The sequence below is a fragment of the Delphinapterus leucas genome, chromosome 18, assembly GCF_059928025.1.
Source record: "Delphinapterus leucas isolate spDelLeu-1000000601 "Yukka" chromosome 18, BTC_Dleu_Yukka2, whole genome shotgun sequence".
In the NCBI taxonomy this organism is placed as follows: domain Eukaryota; kingdom Metazoa; phylum Chordata; class Mammalia; order Artiodactyla; family Monodontidae; genus Delphinapterus; species Delphinapterus leucas.
This window is the reverse complement of record NC_143146.1, coordinates 949,084-969,777: the sequence shown is the minus strand read 5'-3', so window position 1 is coordinate 969,777 and position 20,694 is coordinate 949,084. Positions and strand designations below refer to the sequence as shown.

Genomic DNA, 20,694 nt, shown 5'->3' with positions numbered 1-20,694 from the left:
GGGAGCTGACCTGCCGGGCGGCCTGAGCGTCTGGACAGCTACAAGCCCCCGGACCTCCTGATGCGTGGCCAGAACCAAGCAGCCTTGGCGGTCTACATAGCTGGGGCCCATCTCTGAGATTAGGAGGAAAGCACAGCACCGGGCAAACAGGATGTGGCACCAAGGCGTCTTTACAAGTATCTAAGTCAGGACCCGACTGAAAGGGTGGGGATTGTAAACAAAGAGCTGGGTGTCCATCCATTGTCACTTTCCCTCTGAGGGACCCACGTAGGCAAATTGGAAGTGTTCTTCGGGGATAAAGATAGTGAAAAGCCCTCTAGCCATTATGTTTATTTTCTTTAGGATGATTTAGAGTTTGTCAGCAAAACGAACATCCTAAAATTCAGATGGAATCGCAGCATTTTAGCCTGGACTCATAGTTTATTAATGGACCAGTCCTAGGCATTTTCCTTCACACTGTTCCCCTTCACAGCTTTGAAACTTCAGGGCGGTAAAAACACAGAGTGTGGCCTTAGGCTGCGGTCTCACTGTCCACAGCCTGTGGGTCTGGGACGCCTGCGCCGAGGCCTGAAGACACAGGGTAGGAACTGCTGTGCAGAGAATCGGTGCCGCCCTGTCTGGAAAGGACGAGCACAGCATGAATTCTTCCTGGAAGTCTTTGAACGAAACCCTCCACACTTAGTCTCTGAATTCCCAGAAGCATGAACGTGTGTGCTGAGCTGCACACGCGTTGTCATGATGACCTTCCTGGGACACGTGCCCGTGGGGAGGGGAGGCCTGGGGCGGGGTGGGGGGCACTGGGCAATAGGCAACGTGGGACGGACGCCCCAAAGAGAGCGAGCTCCGGGCGATGTGGGAGCTCACCCTTCCTATGCGGGGGGCTCGACTCCCACCCACCCCCCGCAGCAAGGGACCGGAGCCCACCCCTCCACAGCTGCCGTGGGGTCAGCGGAAGCCCGCGAACGCCGAAGGACTGGATGATAGGAAGATTCCCAGCTTTCGACGGATAATCACTCATCAGAGCGAGAACCAGGAAGATCTCCAAATGAAGTGAAAACAAGATGATCAGTAAACGCCAGACTGAGGTGACAGATTCTGAAATCATCTGACAGGTTGTAAAATGCTTCAGCCAGCAATGGTGATTGTGCTTGAAACAAATGGAAAAACAGAAGTAGAAAGTTTAAGGAAAGAAATAGAAGACATAAAGAAGAACCAAATGGAAATTTTAGATTCAAAAAATACAATAACCAAAATAAAAAGCTCAAAGAATGGATTCAGCAGCAGAAGGGAAGGGACAGAGGAAAGAATCACTGACATGGAAGAAAAAACGATAGAAATTTCCGGATTTGAACAATAGAGAGAAAGTAGAACCAGAAAAAAAGCGCCCAGCCTCAGTGACCCAGGGGCCGTAGGAAAGGCCTAACATCTGTGTCACTGGAGTCCTGCAAGGAGAGAAGAAAGAGTGGGGCTGAGGCATAAACCTTCAGACTCAAGAAGCTGAGAGAACCCCAAACAAGATACCCCCCCAAATCCGTGCCAAGTCGCATCAAGATTAAACTTTGAATATCCAAGACAGACACAAAAATTCCCTAGAAAGCATTTGCAATTGCTCAAAACAAAAAGGAATATTTAGGTGTTGATCTAATAAAACATGTGTAAGACTTGTATGCCGAAAACTACATAATGGTGATGAAACAAAAGTCTCAGTAACTAGAGACACACATTGTGTTCGTAGGTTGGAAGATTCAACACAGTAAAGACGTCAGTACTCCCCAAACTGCTACACTGTTTCAACACAATTTCTATCAAAATCCAAGCAGGATTTTCTTTTTTGTATCTATAGGCAAGACTATTCTAAAATTTATTTAGAAAGGCTAAGGAACTAGAATAAATATTTTCTTCTTTATTTGGAATACTTTTTTGAAAATATTTCTTAAAAAGAAAAATAAGGTAAGAAGACTCAGTCTACTCAATTTCAAGGCTCATTATATAGCCACAGTCATCAAGACAGTGTGGTGTTGGTGGAGGGACAGACACAGTGAACAATGAAACAGAACAGAAAACTCGGAAGTAGACTCACAAATGTGCCCAACTGATTTTGACAAAGGTGCCAAAGAAATTCAATGATGCAAAGACGGCCTTTTCAACACATGGAGGTGGAACAACTGGACATCCATGAACCCTGACCTAAGCCTCACACCTTGCAAAAAAGTTAACTCAAAATGGTCATGGATTTAAATGTAAAAGTATAAAAATTTTGGAAAAATACATGGGAGAAAATCTTCAAGAACTAGGGTTAGGCAGAGAGTTCTTAGGCCTGACACCAGAAGCACAATCCATAAAAGAGAAAATTGAAAAATTGCACCTCCAACTCAACAGCAAAAAAGCAAGCCGTCCAGTTAGAACGTGGCCAAAAGACATGATGGGATACTTCACCGAAGAGGATTCACAGATGACAAACACATGGGAAAATGCTCAATATCATTAGCCAGTAGGGAAATGCAAATTAAAAACACAATGGGGTACCACCTATCACAAGAGCTAAAATAAAAAATAGTGACAACTCCAAGTGTTGGTGAGGATGCTGAGAAACTGGATCACTCGTGTGTTCCTGGCGGGAATATAAAATGGTAGCGCCATCTGGAAAAGAGTTTGCCAGTTTCTTAAAAAATTGAACATGCAAACACCATACAACTCAGCACATATGCTCTTGGGCATTAATCCCAGAGAAATTGAAATTTATGTCTGCACGAATGTCTGTATGTTTTTAGCAGCTTTATTCATGATAGCCCAAACTGGAATCAACCTAGATGTCCTTCAACAAGCGAATGGTTAAACCAACCGTGGTCCATTCACACCATGGAATACTACTGAGCAGGGAACCTACAGGTGCGTGTAACCGCCTGGGTGAACCCAGGGAGTCATGCTGAGAGAAAAGAGCGAATCCCCAAAGTGACACACTGCGTGATCCCACTTATAAAGCATTCTTGAAATGACAACTTTATGGAAATGGAGAACAGATTAGTGGTTGACAGGGTTCAGGACAGGGTTTGGGGTGGGAGGGAGGCAGGTGTCTATAAAGGGGGACCGTGTGGTGTCGGGGGTTCCTGAGCGTTTGCTGTGTTGGCATCGGTATCTGCGCTGCGATCCTGAGCTACAGTTTGGGGAGATGCTACTACTGGGGGATTGGGTGAGGGGTGCAGGTGTCTCTGGGTTATTTCCTATAACTGCATGTGAATCTACAATTACTCTAAATAAAAACTTTAAAAAAAGGGCCCAGTGAGTTTGGGAAGCTCTGCGTACTTGGCCCCTCTTAGAGAGCCAAGTTCACTCTTCAATCTCTGAGTCCCGTGATCGGAAACATGTTTAACGCCGTTTATCTGAATGCTTCCCACTTCCCCAGGAGGTCGTTCAGCTCAGCGTTAATCCAGTGGGAGTTGCCGTCCTCAGACACCGCCTCTCGCAGGGGTTCCTGATCTGGGTGCCAGACCCACTCCAGGCCCACTGAAGCAGATCTTTATTTCTCCAGGCGATTTGTGTCCCCGGCACTGCTGGGAGGCGCTGTCTGGGGACACACGGTGAGAGACACCGTAGAAGGGGCTCCAGTCTACAACACGCCTTGGAGCTGGAGCCGCCGACCCGTCTGAACACTGACGGGTTAAAGAAAAGGCAGGAAGGGTTTGAAGAGGTCAGCTCAAGGTCGCCTGCTAGTAAGTGCCAGGCTGGACGCACCAACCCACCTGCTCAGCTGCAAGCTCTTGTTTCTGCTTTCCCGACTGCTACACAGAGTCCGCCTGTCTCCTCATACCCACTGGCAGAATCTCACTGCCCTCTCGACCCTCTCCTCCCCGCGTGGAGTTGGTTACCTGGCCTCTTCTGGCTGGGGTGTTCTTCATTTCTGTGGCCCTTCTCTTCCTCCCCTCTCTAAACTGTAACCAACCCCCATCACTTCCTTGTCATTCTTTCCCATACATGTACCAAGCACCTACTGTGTACTAGAACAAGGCAGACAAGGCCATACCCAGGTGTGCCCCAGGTGTGTCCCAAGTGTCCTCCAGCTGTGTCCCAGCTGTGCCCCAAGTATGTCCCAGGTGTGTCTCAGGTGTGCCCCAGGTATGTCTCAGGTACCCCCCAGGTGTGCCTCAGGTGTGTCCCAGCTGTGCCCCCAGCTATGTCCCAGGTGTGTCTTAGGTGTTCCCCCGGTGTGTCTCAGGTGAGCCCCAGGTATGTCTCAGGTGTCCCCAGGTGTGTCTCAGGTGTGCCCCTGGTGTGTCCCAAGTGTCCTCCAGCTGTGTCCCAGCTGTCTCAGGTGTGTCCCAACTGTGCCCCAGGTATGTCCCAGGTATGTCTCAGGTATCCCCCAGGTGTACCTCAGGTGTGTCCCAGGTGTCCTCCAGCTGTGTCCCAGCTGTGCCCCAGCTATGTCCCAGGTGTGTCTTAGGTGTGCCCCCGGTGAGTCTCAGGTGAGCCCCAGGTGTGTCCGAGGTGTCCCTCCGGTGTGCCCCAGGTATGTCCCAGGTATGTCTCAGGTGTCCCCCAGGTGTGTCTCAGGTGTGCCCCTGGTGTGTCCCTGGCCTCTTCATTCCCTTCTCTCTCCTGCCTCTCTCTGTGTGGGACCTCAGCCTGGGTATAGCTGGGGTCTCCTGCATCCCCGTCCTAATTTCACCTGAACCTTTCTCTTGGCGTTTCTCCTTCACCAGCCAGCACAGCCCAGGTGAGGGCAGGGGGCTGATGTGAAGCTGATCCCTCGGCAAGGGCCGGGGTTACCTCAGGTCATCAGAGCCACCAGCATGACACAGCTGCTGTCGGTGTCAGGTCAGGACAAATGTTGGTCCTCACATAGTGGCCAGCGCCCTGGCCCGGGGTCTCAGCCGTGGGCGCCCAGAAAGCCTCTTCCTAAGCCCCTGTCATGAGCCGGTTTGACCCCCACCCGCGGGTTTTCTACAGAAAAAATGACACACACTGGGGAAAACACCAGCTATCCTTGTGAATTCACGTTTCTCCTGGGCTCCCTCCCTCCACCTGGGCCCCGTGTCCCCACCAGGAAACAGGCGGAGGGTCCAGCTCATCTGCTTGGGCCAGCGGGCCAGACGGGGAGGCTCGGGGCTCCTGTGTGCTGGGCCTGGGGCCAGGTGTGTCCTTCCCCGTGGGAAGGAGCGGGGCAGGGTGGCCCGTCTAATCCGTCTGCGAGCGGCTTAGGGATTGTCTTTTTCTGGCACCTGCTCCCGCCCTGCGCGTCCTCCACTCCAGCCGGGATTTCGCCTGAGCTGGGTCGGCGGGCTTCCTGGGGCTCCCGGTGCCCGGCCATCCTCCTGTCCCCAGAGGGTGGGAACGGGCCGGAGGCCAAGGGCAGTGGGTTAGGCCGGCTTGGGACGTGGGAGCCGGACGCGGAGGGAGGCCGGCGCCGGGATGGATTTCGGGTCCCTGGAGACGGTGGTGGCCAACTCGGCCTTCATTGCTGCCCGGGCCAGCTTCGACGCGAGCAGCGGCCCAACCTCCCGGGACAGGAAGTACTTGGCCCGGCTCAAGCTGCCCCCGCTGTCCAAGTGCGGGGCGCTCCAGGCGAGCCTGGACCTGGGCTTCGAGAACGTGTGCTCAGAGCAGCCCATCGGCAAGCGGCTCTTCCAGCAGTTCCTGCAGGCCCACGAGCAGCACGTGCCGGCCCTGGAGCTCTGGAGGGACATCGAGGTCTACAACACCGCCGGTGACGACCTCCGGCCGCAGAAGGCCCAGGCCATCCGGGCCGAGTACCTGGACCCCCAGGCCAAGCTCTTCTGCGGCTTCCTGGACAAGGAGATGGTGGCGCAGGTCCGGGAGGGGCCGGCGGGGGCCGGGGACGGGCTCTTCCAGCCCCTCCTGCAGGCCACCCTGGCGCACCTGAGCCAGGCCCCCTTCCAGCAGTACCTGGACAGCCTGTACTTCCAGCGCTTCCTGCAGTGGAAGTGGTTGGAGGCCCAGCCCGTGGGCGAGGACTGGTTCCTGGACTTCAGGGTCCTGGGGCGGGGAGGCTTTGGGGAGGTGTCTGCCTGTCAGATGAAGGCCACCGGGAAGATGTACGCGTGCAAAAAGCTGAACAAGAAGCGGCTGAAGAAGAGGAAGGGGTACAAGGTGGGCCGCCGAGGCATTCCGGGGAGCGGGTAGGGGCTGGGGCGTCCTGGGCCGGCTCACCCTGTGGTGGGCGCTCCCGCCGTGCGGCCCTGGGCGGGGTCAGTGCCCCGCGCCCCCTCATCGAGTCCGCCTGTCTGCCTGGTGACCAAGCCCCTGGCTCAGAGCGGCAGGCGCCGGTGGCACTCGGACGCTCTGCTTGTCCAGCCGCTCTAAACCACCAGCCTCGGTGCCCGGGACGTCCCTCCTGGCAGAGCGGCCTCTGCGTGGCTGGCGTGGGTCCTGTGCCACATGGCACCACGCTTCTCGGCTTGTCACCAGTGCCACGCAGTGCAGCAGCCGGTGTCAGGGAGGCTGCTGGGATGAGTCTCCAGATTCTTTACTCTGACTTTCTGGAACTTTCCCTGGCTTGTGCTGGGAGGAGGCTGCAGGGCGAGTCTCCCCGGGGCTGGTGTGGGGAGGCCCCAAGGTGCCCGCTTGCAGCGCTGTCCGGGCCGGGCGTTGGGGGCGGTGGAAGTATCTGCTCTGAGCGGCGCCCACTCTCCATCCGGCCTCAGGCCCCGTTCGGGCGGGGTCAGCCAAAGCTGCTTAACCTCCAGCCGCGCATCTGCCTGCGCGGGCTCCCTTCCCATTCCCGCTGCACAGGACAGATCACACTGGGGGCAAACAGCAGCTACCCCCGAGCACCCCACCCGGGGCCCCTCGATGGTGCTCTGCCTGACGGCCTCTGCGGGCAGCAGGAACCCTCGGGGCCATCTACCTGCAATTTGAATCCAACTGTTAGGGTATTAAGCCTCTCTTCTCCCGAGTTCAGGAAACTTACCAAACTTTTGCAAAGTAAAATCCACCTAAAATCTTCCCACGCAGTGGGTAGAAAGGGCTTCTCAACATCAAGAACTCCTCCTTCAACAGGGCTCTTTCTCCTTACGCAGCACAGCTTTCAAAAACACATTAAATGGACTTCATGGGGTCTTAAAATCAATATAGAAAATGAACAGGGATGCGGGGTGGCTTGAAAAGGTGCTGTTCAGAGGCCTGGATGGGAGGAGAAGGGCTGGGATTGCAGCAGGAAGAGCTGGAAGGGAAGGTCAGTGCCGACAGGCTGCCTGGGGACCTGCCGGGACCCTCAGCCACATTTCTAAGGCTGGTTGGCAGGAGCCCCCTTGCTGGCGGCCCTAGGAACCCCGGAGTCCTCTGCACGTGATGGGTTCCCAGGCCCTATCTTGTCTCTGTGAAACGGGGCATGTGAGGCATGTCTCTAAGTTATTTGCAATTGCTCTGTACAGCCACTTTTTTTTTTTTTTTTTTTTTTTTTTGTGGTTCGCGGCCTCTCACTGCTGTGGCCTCTCCCGTTGCGGAGCACAGGCTCCGGATGTGCAGGCTCAGCGGCCATGGCTCATGGGCCTAGCCGCTCCGCGGCATGTGGGATCTTCCCGGACCGGGGCGCGAACCCGCGTCCCCTGCATCGGCAGGCGGACTCTCAACCACTGCGCCACCGGGGAAGCCCTGTTTCCGTTTTATCGTGACATTTTCTGGTTTGTGGAGCTTGGCCGTTTTTGGCAATATCACTTTCCCGCCTAACCCTGGGCGCTCACCCTGCTTTCCAGGGCGCAATGGTGGAGAAGAAGATTCTCGCCAAAGTCCACAGCAGGTTCATCGTGTCTCTGGCCTACGCCTTCGAAACCAAAACCGACCTCTGTCTGGTGATGACCGTCATGAATGGAGGCGACATAAGGTCAGCGCCCGCCTCTCGGCTGTGGGATCGGGACGGGAGGGCTCACGCGGCCGAGTGCGCAGAGGGGCTCCTTCCCACGTGCTGAGGACGTGGTGGTAAAGACAAGCCCTGCCCCCATCTCAGTCCTCCTCTTTGCCTTCGGATTGCGGGTCCTCGAAACGACGTGTCCTCAGTCCCAGTGAAGTGCAGGAACCCTGGGCGAGGCGGTCAAGCTCTCTGGTCATGGGTCCGTCCTGCGGGCCTCGGGTTCAGGCGGACGGCAGGGTGAGCAGGGAGGGCAGCAGGGTGTGAGGAGCTGCGAATCGAGTGCTAGTTGGACGGTGGATAAAGGGGCGGGAGGGGCCTCAAGGGGGGCGAGGGCCGCGCTTTAAGAGGGATGGCAAACAAAGACAAGCTTCGTCAACGATGCACTCTGGGGGTGGTGGCAGAGCGGAAGCACTGTGCGGCCGACTTCGGGAACCGTGGCTTGGCCACCCACCGCAGGGAGAACCAGAGGGCGTCGTCGCCGTTACGGGGCCTGGGTTTGCCGGAGACCTGAGGGCCCGGCCCTGGGCTCCCGGGAGAAGTTGGACCACTGGCTCTCAGAGGGGAAAAGACCCACTTGCCAGCTGGGCAACACGGCCGCCCTTGCCCCAGCGTGCTGGTCTGTAAAGCGGGGATAGAGGTGAAATACTGGCCTTCCGAGGTTGCTGTGGAGACTTAGCTGACACACCTGAGACACTTAGGCGACTCGCACGGCCCTCACACAAGGGGGCCGTCGCTGTGCCTCCGTTCTCGGGCCTGGGTTCGCCTGCACCGGAACTCTGCCGGTGGGCTTGTTGGCCCCACTTTCCAGGTGAGGCTCTGAGGCCCTGACTGAGCCACCTGTGCAAGTTCACGGAGGAGGAGCGAAGGGTCTGGAAAGCGCAAATAGCACGAGCTGGAGAGCGGAGAGATCGTGACGCTTTGCTCGCCTGCCCTGCCCGGCGCTGCGCTGGGCCGCGATGCTGTGCTGTTACAGCGTGCTGCGCTATACACGCTGCTGTGTCCCCCTGCACTGTATATACTACACCGTATCGATAGTACTACACGGCCCTGCACCACGCTGCCCCGCGCTATACACGCTGCTGTGTCCCCCTGCACTGTATATACTACACCGTATCGATAGTACTACACGGCCCTGCACCACGCTGCCCCGCGCTACCCCGTCCTATACTGCACTGCACGCGTGGCACACTGTACGTGGCACTGCCCCACACTGTACTACAGGACACTGTAGTAAAAGGTACACGTAGCATAACAGGCATTCATGCTGTCGCTCCGGTGGACGTGAGGGTTTCTCTCTTGTTTTCTTCGAGATTACTGGCCTGACTCCCCTCTCCCTGGTTGTTCTCTAGTTTAAATACCTTGCTTGTTAGGTTTTGCGTCTCTGTACAATGTGACAGGGAAACGGGAGATAGGAGAGTCCGGGAGGCCGGGGGGAGTCCTCCGAGGGCCCAGCGGGGAGTCTGCGTGTCTCTGGGGAAACGGCCCACATGCCTCCTGGGCTCTGGGTCAGCCGCTCACTTTGGATGGGGCTTGGGCTGGCCCCGTGGCCCGCCTTCGCCTCCCTCTGCCTGGCTCCTTCACTGGTGGCTGTAAGGTGGCTTTGGGGCCTGTTTCCCTGTTCCCTCCCGCGGGCTGGAGCAGGGGAGGTGGGGTGGGGAGAGCTGCCCTGCCTTTCCCCTGTAACAGCTGTGCTGAGGGGCTGTGAGGACACAGACACCGGCGGCCGGCGGTCCAGGCTCCGCCGCGGGCCCCTAAGGCTGGACGCCGAGGCTGAAATGACGGACGCTTTGCCGACACAACGTGGGATTTGGAGGCCTCAACGCTTTCCCGAGATTTTACTTCCCGTCAAAACCGTGGGCACGCGGCTCCTGGTTGTGCCAGAGAAGCACAGGCTCCACGCGGTCTGCCCCCAGGTACCACATCTACAACGTGGACGAGGAGAACCCCGGCTTCCCGGAGGCGCGCGCCATCTTCTACACGGCCCAGATCATCAGTGGTCTAGAGCACCTGCACCAGCGGGGAATCATCTACCGAGACCTCAAGCCCGAGAACGTGCTCCTGGACGACGACGGTGAGGCGGCCCCCTCGCGGCCTCCCCTCGCCCTGCTCACCTCTGTAGCCTGATTGGGCGTCGGTAGGGGAGGGACCCGCTCTGATAAATGCTCGTTACAGTTTTACGGCACCAAGACACGTCTCAAGTTTGTTTACTGTTCGTTCAGCCATTTTGCGACCGCATGGCATTATCCCCGAGTGGAGATTATTAACGGACTTTGGTGAAATCTGGTGCATGACTAGGCGCCAGGGCAGCAGGGACTTAGTCCAGGAGGCCGGTGTGTGTGGAACTATTAGTAAACAGCTAACGGTTATGGCCGAGTCCCCACTCGATCCCTTTGTTTGCTGTCTTCGTGAGGAGTCAAACTGGGATTCTCATCAGGAAATAACCCCCAAGACTGAGGTTCCCATAAGTCCCTTTAGAGCCCCCCTTCCCTCCCCATCACAGGTCAGACGGACACACTGGTGCCCCAAAGGCTGTTGCTACAGAGCTCGGGGAAGACAGAGCCATGAGGAGGCTGGCTTTAGGGGGATTATGCCCCGGATTCCAGTTGCGAGCGCTGCTGGGACCCTCGGGCCCTCCGCAGCCTGAGCGGGGAGCAGCGGCCCCTGCGTGTGTGCGCCCTGCTTGTGCACGTGTGTGTGTCCAGGAGCCCCAGGGGCCTTTGTTTGCGGAGCCGCGTGTGACCTGACCCCGTGTTTGTTCTCCAGGCAACATCCGAATTTCTGACCTTGGGCTGGCCGTGGAGTTGAAGGAAGGGCAGACCAAGACCAAGGGCTATGCGGGGACGCCAGGTGAGGGCCTGAGAGCCGGGGTGAGGGCAGCCGCTATGGGGGCGAAGGGGACGAGGCCCGGGGTCCTGGGGTCCCGCGGCCTGGGGTGGGCGTCACGGTGAGGGCTGGGGCTTGTCAGGAAGATGCTCCCTCATCCGTCCCCTCTCAGGGTGAGACTGCGGGACTGGCACCCACGCAGGGACGACCCCCGACCCCCTGAACAATCACTCCTTGTTTGCCACGCGTGCCCTCTGTGATGGAAGCTCCCCAGCGCCGGCCACGGGCAGAGCCTGGGGGTCTGCACCGAGGGAAGCAGCACAGAGGCAGCGTGGGTGGGACAGGGCCTGGCAGGTGCTCAGCTGTGAGGTGGCCCCTGGACCATGCGTGTGTCTGTGTGCGTGACTGTGCACGTGTGCGTGTGTGTCTGTGTGCATGTGCGTGCGTGGCGCCTCCTGTCCCCACCCCATCTCCTCTCACCCCCAGGCAGGTGGGCGCAGAGAAGAGGCATCCGAGCGGGAGGTGGGGGCGGGGAGCTTCGGTGCTCACCGCAGGGGCCTGGGGTGATAGACAGGCTCATGCTCACACACGGCGCAGCGGGCGCTCCGAGCGCTCTGCCCTCCTGATGGCCCGGGTTTTCTGTAGGACTTCTCAGCAGATCTGCTTCTTCCGTGTGTGTCCGGCTTCGGGGACAAAGAGCTGCTCCCGGGACTTGGGCCGTTCGGGTCCTGCTTTGTCCCCGAGGCCCCCATCCTGCGCTTTGGGCTCCTTTGGGGGTTGTGCCTGTTGCCACAGCGGGTCTGCCTCATCTGCGGCTTTATTTAGGAAGAGGTCCCGTCGTGAATTTTCCGGATCCTCTGAGGTTCCTCTCCAGGGCGTGAGCGTGTGAGCGAAATGCCGCTCGCCTATTCCCGGCGGATCAGGTCCAGGGTCGGAGTCGGTGGACCTGGGGTGTCACCGGCCCTGCTTGCACGACGCCCCACCGGCCGCTAGGGGGCGCCCAGACTTTGCCGCGGCCGCCGAGCGGCTCTGAGCCCTGGACGGCGTGGCTCTGCCCGCGGGCTGTGCTGACCTGTGCGTTTGGGGTCAGGCGGGCGCGGGGGCCTCAAGCAGTGGCAGCGGAGGCTGGGGTCGGTGTGAGTTAGAAGGTGGGGCGTCCAGCGAAGGCTCGGGGAGCCCTCCGTACCCTCTGCCCTGGACCCCTGCTCCCTCCGGCCCAGGTCCCCAGAGCAGAGCCTCCGCCCCTGGTTCAGCCGCAGTCCACCCAAAGGGGCACTCGCTGTGCCAGCACCGCGGGGCTCGGGGCGGGGGGAGGAGGAACTGGCGCCTAGACTGACGCTGCGTGCACTCACCCATTGCGCGCTCGTGCCGTCTTTCCCGCGAAGGAGATTCATTATCGCCACGTGAGACGCCGCGAGGCAGACGTGTCATTGGGTCCCAGCGGGTGGAGCAGACGGGAGGGGCCAGCGGGCTGTTCGCCGCAGGGATGTTGCGTCTCTGTGGTCGGTGGGCCCTCCTCTCGGCCCGTTTTCATGGAGAAGTTGTGGTTGGTGGAACGTGTCTTTCTCCAGAGTCTGGGCCGTCTGGCCAGCACTGTAATCCCTGAAAAGACGCTGTGTTCAGGGCCAGGGGGTTCTTTGGAACTTGGCTCCTGTAACCTCCGGGGGAATGTCCTGTGGCCACAGCAGCGTGGCCCGTGTTATCCAGCCATGTCCCTCCTGGGAACTTGCCGCGAACGCAGGTAAACGCTGAAGGACCAGGCGGTGCTGGAGACAAAAGGACATGCTCAACTTTGCCTTTGGGGGGATGCCTAGTCATCTGAGCACAGAAGCCACCCTGGCGCCTAGCCTCAACGGCCTACTCGGCCCCGGGGGAGTGGACCACGGGCCCCAGGTGCTGCCCGTCTACCCTTCCCATGCCCTGGGCTGGCCTCTGCACGGGGCACAAAGGGACGGAAGCCAGAGCTGGCTCTCAGGGTGTCCCCTTCAGCCTGCAGGGCCCAGCACGTGGCCCCGACTCCCCAGAAGTGGAGTGCACGGGCCACTGGGCGTCCAAACCGCTCTTAGGAGGGTCGGGGCTTCAGCCTCTCCTTTTGTGCCCTTTCGGGTCTGAGCGCCTGCCTCTGACCACAGGTCCTGCGTGAGCCTCAGACACTGGCTCTGTCCGCCATGGGCACCACAGTGGGGGTGAGATCCACCCTGGGTGGAGGGGGCTCCAGCCAGGGATAGCTGTACCCAAGGGGACACTCACAACCGGGGGAGCGCTCCCTAGTGGGTGGGCGCGGGGCAGCCCCGCATGTCCTGGCGCGAGGACCCTGCTGGGTTCTGGGGAGATGGGAGGTGCGAGCCCGTGTGCTGGTCTCCGAGTCGCACTGTGCTCCTGTCGCAGGCTTCATGGCCCCGGAGCTCTTGCGGGGTGAGGAGTACGACTTTGCCGTGGATTACTTCTCCCTGGGGGTCACGCTGTACGAGATGATCGCGGCCAGAGGCCCCTTCCGAGCCCGCGGAGAGAAGGTAGGAGGTGACCAGCCGTGTCCCTGCAGCTGAGCTGGCATCAGCTCCGTGTGTGTGTGTGTGTGTGTGTGTGTGTGTCATAGGAGCAGTGTCCCCGCAGGACCTGGTGACCCTCCTTGTTGGGGTCACAGGAGCAGTGTCCCCCAGCTGACCTGGTGACCTTCTTTTCGGGGAGCACTAGGCTTCTCATGGTACACACGGCGACCTCATCTCCTGGGTCTCCGTGTGCCAAGGAGCCTGTCAGGAGGAGAGGAGCCCGGACCCCCCCCAGCCCCGCCCCCACGAGCAGCGCTGCTCTGGGGGGCGTGGCTCACCCACTGGCGGCCTCCCTGCCCTTCCCGGAGGCCAAGGCGCTCGCCTCCCCGGATGCTGAGCTACAGGCCCTGCTGCAGGCACGGCAGCTTCCCTGGACGTCCTGGGGGCAGTGGGCACCGGGGGTGGCTGTGCTGGGGCCCTGCCTCCCGTGCCCCCTGCTTCCTGTCCGCGTGGCGGCCCCGCGTCTCCCCCGGGGGGTTTGCCAGCCCAGCGGAACCGCGAATAGGTGTCGTTCAGAGCCGCCAGCACTGTTCACAAAAGGAGCAAAGCAGCCTCTTCCCCGGACCCCATGCTGACTCTGCTCGGAGCTAAGGCTGTCTGTGGGGCTGAGGAGGGAGGCCTGGGGTGAACCGTACTTTAGACGTGGCCCTCGGCCTGCCTGGGGGTCGCAGCCATGAGTTTCTTCCGCTGGACCTCCCCGAGGGCCCCCGCCCAGTCCCCGCTGCTCTCCTGAGATAGTCGTGGGGACGGTCTGGTCTCCAGTCCCCCGAGAGTGAGAGCCCCTCTGCTGACTAACGCGTAGGGTCGCTCTGTGCGTGCGCACCTCTGCCTCAGACTCCCGCAACGGGTCTCTCCCCGACCTCAGCTCAGACGAGCAGAGTAAAGCAACACAGTGTGGGGTCCACATTGGCCGCAGGCCACCACAGGAGCTCCACCTCAGAGCCCTGGCTGAGCCCACAGCCCTGAAAGGATCCCTGTTTTCTGGTGAAAATGAGCAGGAGACGCTTTCATGAGAAAGTGAACCGTCATAGTCTGTCCATCGTGGTCCATCTGTGGTCCCTCCATTCCATGGTCCATCCATGGTCCCTCCATTCCATGGTCCATCCGTGGTCCAGTCATGGTCCATCCGTGGTCCCTCCATTCCATGGTCCGTCCGTGACCCCTTCATGCTATGGCCCATCTCTGGGTCATGCATTCTGGGGTCCATCTTCAGTGCATCTGTGGTCCCTCCATTCTGTGGTCCACCCGAGGTCCCTGTGTTCGATGGGAAGGAGCCTCGGGTACACCCGTGACACGGACAGGTCTCAAACCCCCCACTATGAATAAAAGAATCTGGCCCCGGAAGAGTGACTCTGGACGATCCCACTTCCGTGAACCTTTAGGACGTTTCAGGAAGGGCAAATATGACCGACACGGAGAGGACATGGGCAGCGTTTGGTTGAGGTGGGGCTGGAGACTTCCGGCTGATTGTCGGGGAGCTCCCTGGGGATGGAGCCACTGGAAGTGAATTTTGTGGGCTGGAAGTCGTGCTCGGGAAAGCTGGTCTGCACTAAGGCTCCATGGGCCCAGGGGGCGTCTGCCTTCGGTGGACCTCTGCCACCTTGCCGGGCAAGCTGGGGGCGATGGTTGTGGGAGTGCAAGGTGTCCACCTTCAGGGTCTCACGCCCTGACCAGCGATACTGAGCCCTTAAGTGCTAACACGCGGGAGGGTGGCGTCAGGCACCCCCGAGAGCAGGGCCGGCCGGGCCCGCGGAGCTGCCGTGTCCGGAGCTGCCGTGGCAGCTGGGGCGATGCGGGTGGGCCTGGCCGGGGTGTGACGTGGGTGTCAGGGGTGTGACGTGGGCTGACGGTGCTGTGTCCGCCGTGCAGGTGGAGAACAAGGAACTGAAGCAGCGGGTCCTGGAGGAGGTGGTCACCTACCCCGACAAGTTCAGCCAGGCCTGCAAGGACTTCTGCGAGGCACTGCTGCAGAAGGACCCCAAGAGGCGCCTGGGGTTCAGGGGCAGCTCCTGTGATGGGCTCCGCGCCAGCCCCCTCTTCAGAGACATCAGCTGGCGGCAACTGGAGGCCGGTACTGTCCGCGTGTGGGAGCTGGGGCTGGGGGCTCCTGGGCGACCCTCGCTGGCCGCCCCGTCCCATTGGCGTCCAGCAGCTTAGCGTGAGGTCGGGGGGCGGGCGGCCTGGGCGAACCCCACCCCTGGAGCATCCTCTGCCCCCGATGACACCACCGTCCCTCTTCCCTGCTCATCCCAGCGCGCCCAGGACTGGATGTTCACGGGGTGGGTCTCCTGGGGACCCGAGGAGGCGGCGAGGGTTGGATGGGGTGTGCGGGAAACACCTGTGAGCTGAAGATCTGAACCCGCTGTCAGGCGGTTCCTTGAAGGAGCCTGCGATCCAAGTCGAGGCGGGATTTCTCCAGCCGTCGTTCGTTCCACCAGAGTCTGCTGTCATGTCTCGTGCAAGCTAGTGTGTGCGAGTGTGTGTGTACACGCGTGTCTGCGGGAGAGAAGCGTGGCACCCGCCACACCCACCAGAACCCACACCCAGGAAGTGCGAGCCTGTGACCTCACGGCCCGACGCCCCAGTAGGAGAAGTTTCTTTGGTGGGGAAGGGTCAGGGCAGTGGCAGCCCCGGCTGATCTGAAGGTGCCGGGTGCCAGGGAGAGCTGCCCAGACCAGCCCCAGGCCCGGGGAGATCAGGCAGCCCAAGCGAGCGGTCAGGACCCGGGAAGCCGGAGCCGGATTGAGTCCCGAGGCCACAGGGTCTGTGCTGAGGAGGGATCGGGTGAAGGCACAGGGAGTTCAGTTCTGAGCATGTTGTGATCGAGGTGTAGACCCGCAGACGGGGAGGCCGGCACTGGGGCTGGGGGGTCTGCAGAGACGGTGGGCACAGCGGCATCGGGGGCAGTGCAGCCAAGGGCCCGCCGACCCTCATGACGGGGCTTCTGGGCGGGGCGGAGGGGGCGCAGATGGGGGCTGGGTTCTGGCGACGTGTGTCCAGACCGGACTCTGAGTCTCCAGCCTGGCTCAGCGCCCTGTGGCGGGTGTCGCTCTCCTTGTCACCTCCAGGGCCGCATGAGGGGCAGCGGCCCTGCTGGCTGAGTGCGGCCGCCTCCTCCCGCTGGCTGGCCCTTCACGCCCCGTGTCTTCCGTCCTCTCACAGGGATGCTGACCCCCCCCTTCGTCCCAGACTCCAGGACTGTCTACGCAAAGAACATCCAGGATGTGGGTGCCTTTTCCACAGTCAGGGGTGTGGCCTTTGACAAAGAGGACACAGAATTCTTCCAGGAATTCGCCACTGGCACCTGCCCCATCCCCTGGCAGGAGGAGATGATCGAGAAGGGCATCTTTGGGGACCTGAACGTGTGGCGGCCTGACGGGCAGATGCCCGACGACATGAAGGGGATCTCCGTGCAGGAGGCGGCCTCCTCGTCCAAGTCGGGGTTGTGTCTGGTTTGCTAGACCAGCTGCAGCGCCTCATGGGTCAGCTGAGCCCCTCCCGCCAGGCCGCCGCATGGCTGTGGCCCGGCGCTCAGCACAGGCAGGACAGAGGAGGCCAGTACAGCCCGGCCTCCCGCGCAGGGTCAGGAGTGCCAGCAGTAGACGATAGCCTACCTCTTTTGCACCCTTTCACTCAAAAAGGATCCAGTGGTCCCAGGACGGAATGCACCAGCGACGTGTGGCTCTCCAGGCCCTGGAGCAGACGTGCAGGCTGGCGGCGGCTTGGGTGGCGAGAGTGAAGACTCCGTTCGGGTTCCCTGGCACCTCAGCTGCAGCTTCGCAGGCCCTGCCTTCTCTGGGCTGGTTCAGAGGTCGGCAAACCCTGGCCTGTGGGCTTGCGGGCTCCGCTGAGAGGCCCGGACTGTGCGCCGACCCGGTTTCCCTTAGCGCCCAGCTCCTGGCCCCACCCCTAGCCGTCGGGTCACTGCTGGGGCTGAGCTGGTCCCCGCCCACACGTTGGGGATGCCATCTGCACGTCTGCTGGTGCTGAGTCTCCAGCGGGGTCCCCTTGCCGGCCGGGGCCTGGGCGTCCAGGAGGAGGGGAAGGGCCAGGGGCCTGGGGGTGACGCTGACCGCGGCAGTCACCCCCTTGGCTTCTCCTCATCCTGAGACCATCGCCAGTTGATGACAACTGGACACAAGCTGCCCACCCCCGGCAGACAGGACGGGCCAGCGGCTGTCTCCCCGCACCCAGCACCTGCTTCCCACCCCGACTCTGCCTCTTGTCCTGCAAGGCCTGGCCCTCTCCTGGCCTCCCTCCTGGGGCCAGGAGAGGGGCTGGTGTTGCTGCGTGGGGTTTGCTGCCTGACGGCCGGGAGCAGTCCCCTCCCTTTCTTGAGCGCCTCTGCCCTCAGAGTGTCACGCTGAGTGTGGCTAGCACCCCTGCCATCTGCTCCCCCGGCAGCCTCGGGAGAGGAGCGACCCTGAGGGGCACGACCTTGGAGGCTGCGGCTCAGCCACCTGGGACCAGTGGCCCCGCTGGCCTGGAGCCACTGCAGGAGGCTGGCCCCGGGCTGTTGTGGCTCAGACAGCCGTCAGGTGTAAGAGGCCGGCTTGTTGGTGGGGATGTTTCAAGTGTATCTTCGGGTCCCTTGTGCACCGAGGGCATTAAAGCCCCTCTCCTGGTGAATAAACCTGCAGGACGACCCTCTCTCCTGTGCGCTGCACCCACAATGTCCTGGAAGAGCCCTGAAGAGCCGTCCCGTGCTTTTGGTCTGTGACCTGAAACTGCCACGTGAGCATCGCCTGGGAGGCTAAGATGGGGGCCCACGGCCAAGGGAGGCCGGGCTGTCGGCAGGATCAATCGCTGTGTCGGCCCTGACGCCGGTTTTGTGTCCTAGGATGAGACACGTGGATTATCTAATAGCTGTAAATCTCACCTCACTACATTCAGGTGCAAGACACACCCCTTCTGGTCTTTCTAAACCCATTTAATCTGCTCTAGGTCCCCATGGCCCTGAGCAGAGTGATTTAAACCTCAGGGGGTGGGTGTGGCCTGGCCTTTGGCCGCCGTCCCAGTGCCTGCCCGGGGCCCACGGCGCCTGAAGTGCAGCCCCTCCTGTGGGACCAGCAGCCCCGGCGGGGACCCCTCTGCTTTCATCTTATGCCTGGACGGCCCGAGGAGACACAGGGCGTGGATACAGTTGAATTTCAGATGAACAACAAGTAACTTTTTTCGTGCGTGGGACATACTTAACGCTAAAACCTGATTCAACGTTTCTGGCTAAATCTGGCACAGCTGTTGCAGGTGCTTTACCCAACCTACGAATGAGTGGTTATTCCACGAACTAGCAGGTCTGCGGGGACATAATCACAAAAGCAAGTTACGTGTGACTTCCGCTGTCTCGCTCTCGTGGTCTGCTCAGGGGTGCCCCCCGCTCCCCAGTAAAACTCAAGCCAGCCTCATGTAGTTGCACACAGGCAGCAAAAGTCGTGGAGTCACTTCACTTTTATTTTAAAACACTTTGAAACTTAAATTTTCACATAGAAACAAAGGAATCGGCAACGCCCACACTGTGATATGGACACCGCTGCACAGGTGCAGGAGCCTGGATGCGCCGGTGTCCCGCTGGTCAACCCCGACCCAGAGGCGCCCTGCGGCCACCGTGGGGAGCAACCAAAGCACTAACGTAAAATGCCCCACCGGGAGGACTGCCACCCCAGCCACCCCAGCCGCTCCAGTCTTCCCAGCTGGGCTGGAGGGACGTCTCCACCCTCCCGTCCAGCCGCAGCCTTGGGGCCTGGGGGCAAGGCCGGGAGGCCGGAGGGTGCACAGGGCAGTTCCCGGCTGCTGGGTTCATGCTTATGGTGACTCTTCATTGTGGGGTTTCTTCATGGGCCTTCGGGGGCCTCTGCTGTGGGATGTCTCGGGTGCAGACCCCCTGACCGGGCACACTCTGAGGGGTCTCGCTGTCACTCCAGCTGTTCCCCGGCTCCCCTGGGCAAGGGAAACGCCATCCAGGCTGGATAACGGGGCTGCCCGGGCGTTCCCCCAGGCCAGAGCTGGGGGGCCCTCTGTGGAGAAGCCTTCGTCCCTGGGCCCTTTCATCCTCCGAGCACAAGCCTCGGGATCCCCGAGGGGTGCTGGGCTCAGGCACTTGGCCCTCGCCGTCGTTCCCATGCCACGAGCCAGAGGAGATCCCACCTTTCCATCCTGGTGTGTTCCAACGTGAACTGTGGTGAGGATGTGGGCCCCCCACAAGCGCATATTTCCTTATGGAGAATCTGCAAACACCTTCACCGCGACTTTTCCTTTGTAAAAGACAAAAAATGCAATTTCCATCCAAGTAGAAAAGGGTAAAAATAAAAGTTTAAAAACACGGCAGACTCTCTAGATTGTGATATGGTCCTGGTGCGCACTCTCCTTCAAAATCACATACACACATTGCTGAGCCATAAAAAGAAGCGAAACTGGGTTTATTCGTAGTGAGGTGGATGGACCTAGAGTCTGTCATACAGAGTGAAATAAGTCAGAAAGAGAAAACCAAATACCATATGCTAACACATACATATGGAATCTAAGAAAAAAGGTCATGAAGAACCTAGGGGTAAGACGGGAATAAAGACACAGACCTACTAGAGAATGGACTTGAGGATATGGGGAGGGGGAAGGGTAAGCTGTGACTAAGTGAGAGAGTGGCATGGACATATATACACTACCAAACGTAAGGTAGATAGCTAGTGGGAAGCAGCCGCATGGCACAGGGAGACCAGCTCGCTGCTTTGTGACCACCTAGAGGGGTGGGATAGGGAGGGTGGATGCGAGACGCAAGAGGGAGGGGCTGTGGGAACATATGTATACGTATAGCTGATTCACTTTGTTATACAGCAGGAACTAACACAGCATTGTAAAGCAATTATACTCCAAAAAAGATGTTAAAAAAATCACATACACACGTGTGCAGATGCATGTGGACACGTGCACACATGTACACACACAACACACACGTACACATAGACACACACGTACGTGACACATGCACACACACACATACACATGCTCTGTCCCCATCTCCCTCCAGATTCAGAGAGCTGCTGGCACAGCCCTGCGGCCCCTGCGTCTGCACCTCTGCTCTGCTCCCCGTCTGGGCGGGTCCCGTGTGGCTTCCTTCTGCTGCTCCTGGTAGCCCGTCAGGCCCTGCTGTCTATACATATAAACCCCTTTCTTCCACTTGTTTGAGTGGAGCTGCAGCCTGGGAGAGGCAGCCCCATGGGTTTTCCGGGGTGATTCAAGCGATACGGGCTGATTCTGATCAACACAATAACTAACTAAATATAACTGCAAATATCATTACCCAACCCGAGCTCAGCAAAGGCTGAGGTCACCTCCTCTTATTTCACGATGGGCCCAGCCCCTCCTGCAAGTGTTTAGACACACAAGTGGGCCCCAAGTGAAAATACAGCGTCCACGTTACAGGCATTTTGCCGGCTAAGAGAAGAAGAGTTTGAGAGGCCA

General features: G+C 59.5%; 2 protein-coding genes across 2 annotated transcripts in view; both read left to right on the top strand.

Annotated features, from left to right (window-relative positions):
• Positions 1–3,736, top strand: part of TFDP1 (transcription factor Dp-1) — a 42,273-nt gene extending 38,537 nt beyond the window's left edge. Inside the window, exon 12 of the mRNA XM_089899316.1 lies at positions 3,530–3,736. Coding sequence (XP_089755442.1) covers positions 3,530–3,647 — 118 coding nt within the window. The 3' untranslated portion in view covers positions 3,648–3,736. The remainder of the gene's footprint in view (positions 1–3,529) is intronic.
• An 808-nt stretch (positions 3,737–4,544) lies between these two features.
• On the top strand, positions 4,545–20,486 carry GRK1 (G protein-coupled receptor kinase 1). The gene is made up of 7 exons (XM_030762589.2): positions 4,545–6,108; positions 7,713–7,840; positions 9,781–9,938; positions 10,631–10,714; positions 13,079–13,203; positions 15,109–15,310; positions 16,402–20,486. The coding sequence occupies exons 1-7, from the start codon at positions 5,410–5,412 to the stop codon at positions 16,698–16,700; spliced, it is 1,695 nt and encodes a 564-aa protein (XP_030618449.2). The 5' UTR covers positions 4,545–5,409; the 3' UTR covers positions 16,701–20,486.
• The last annotated feature ends 208 nt before the right edge of the window (positions 20,487–20,694 follow it).

What these genes read in the sequence shown, in the direction of transcription:
- GRK1 (XM_030762589.2), top strand. Translation starts at nt 5,410, where the DNA reads ATGGATTTCGGGTCCCTGGAGACGGTGGTGGCCAACTCGGCCTTCATT. An exon ending in AGAAGAGGAAGGGGTACAAG is followed by an intron (nt 6,109 to 7,712) that starts GTGGGCCGCCGA and finishes CCTGCTTTCCAG; the next exon opens with GGCGCAATGGTGGAGAAGAA. An exon ending in CTGGCGGCAACTGGAGGCCG is followed by an intron (nt 15,311 to 16,401) that starts GTACTGTCCGCG and finishes GTCCTCTCACAG; the next exon opens with GGATGCTGACCCCCCCCTTC.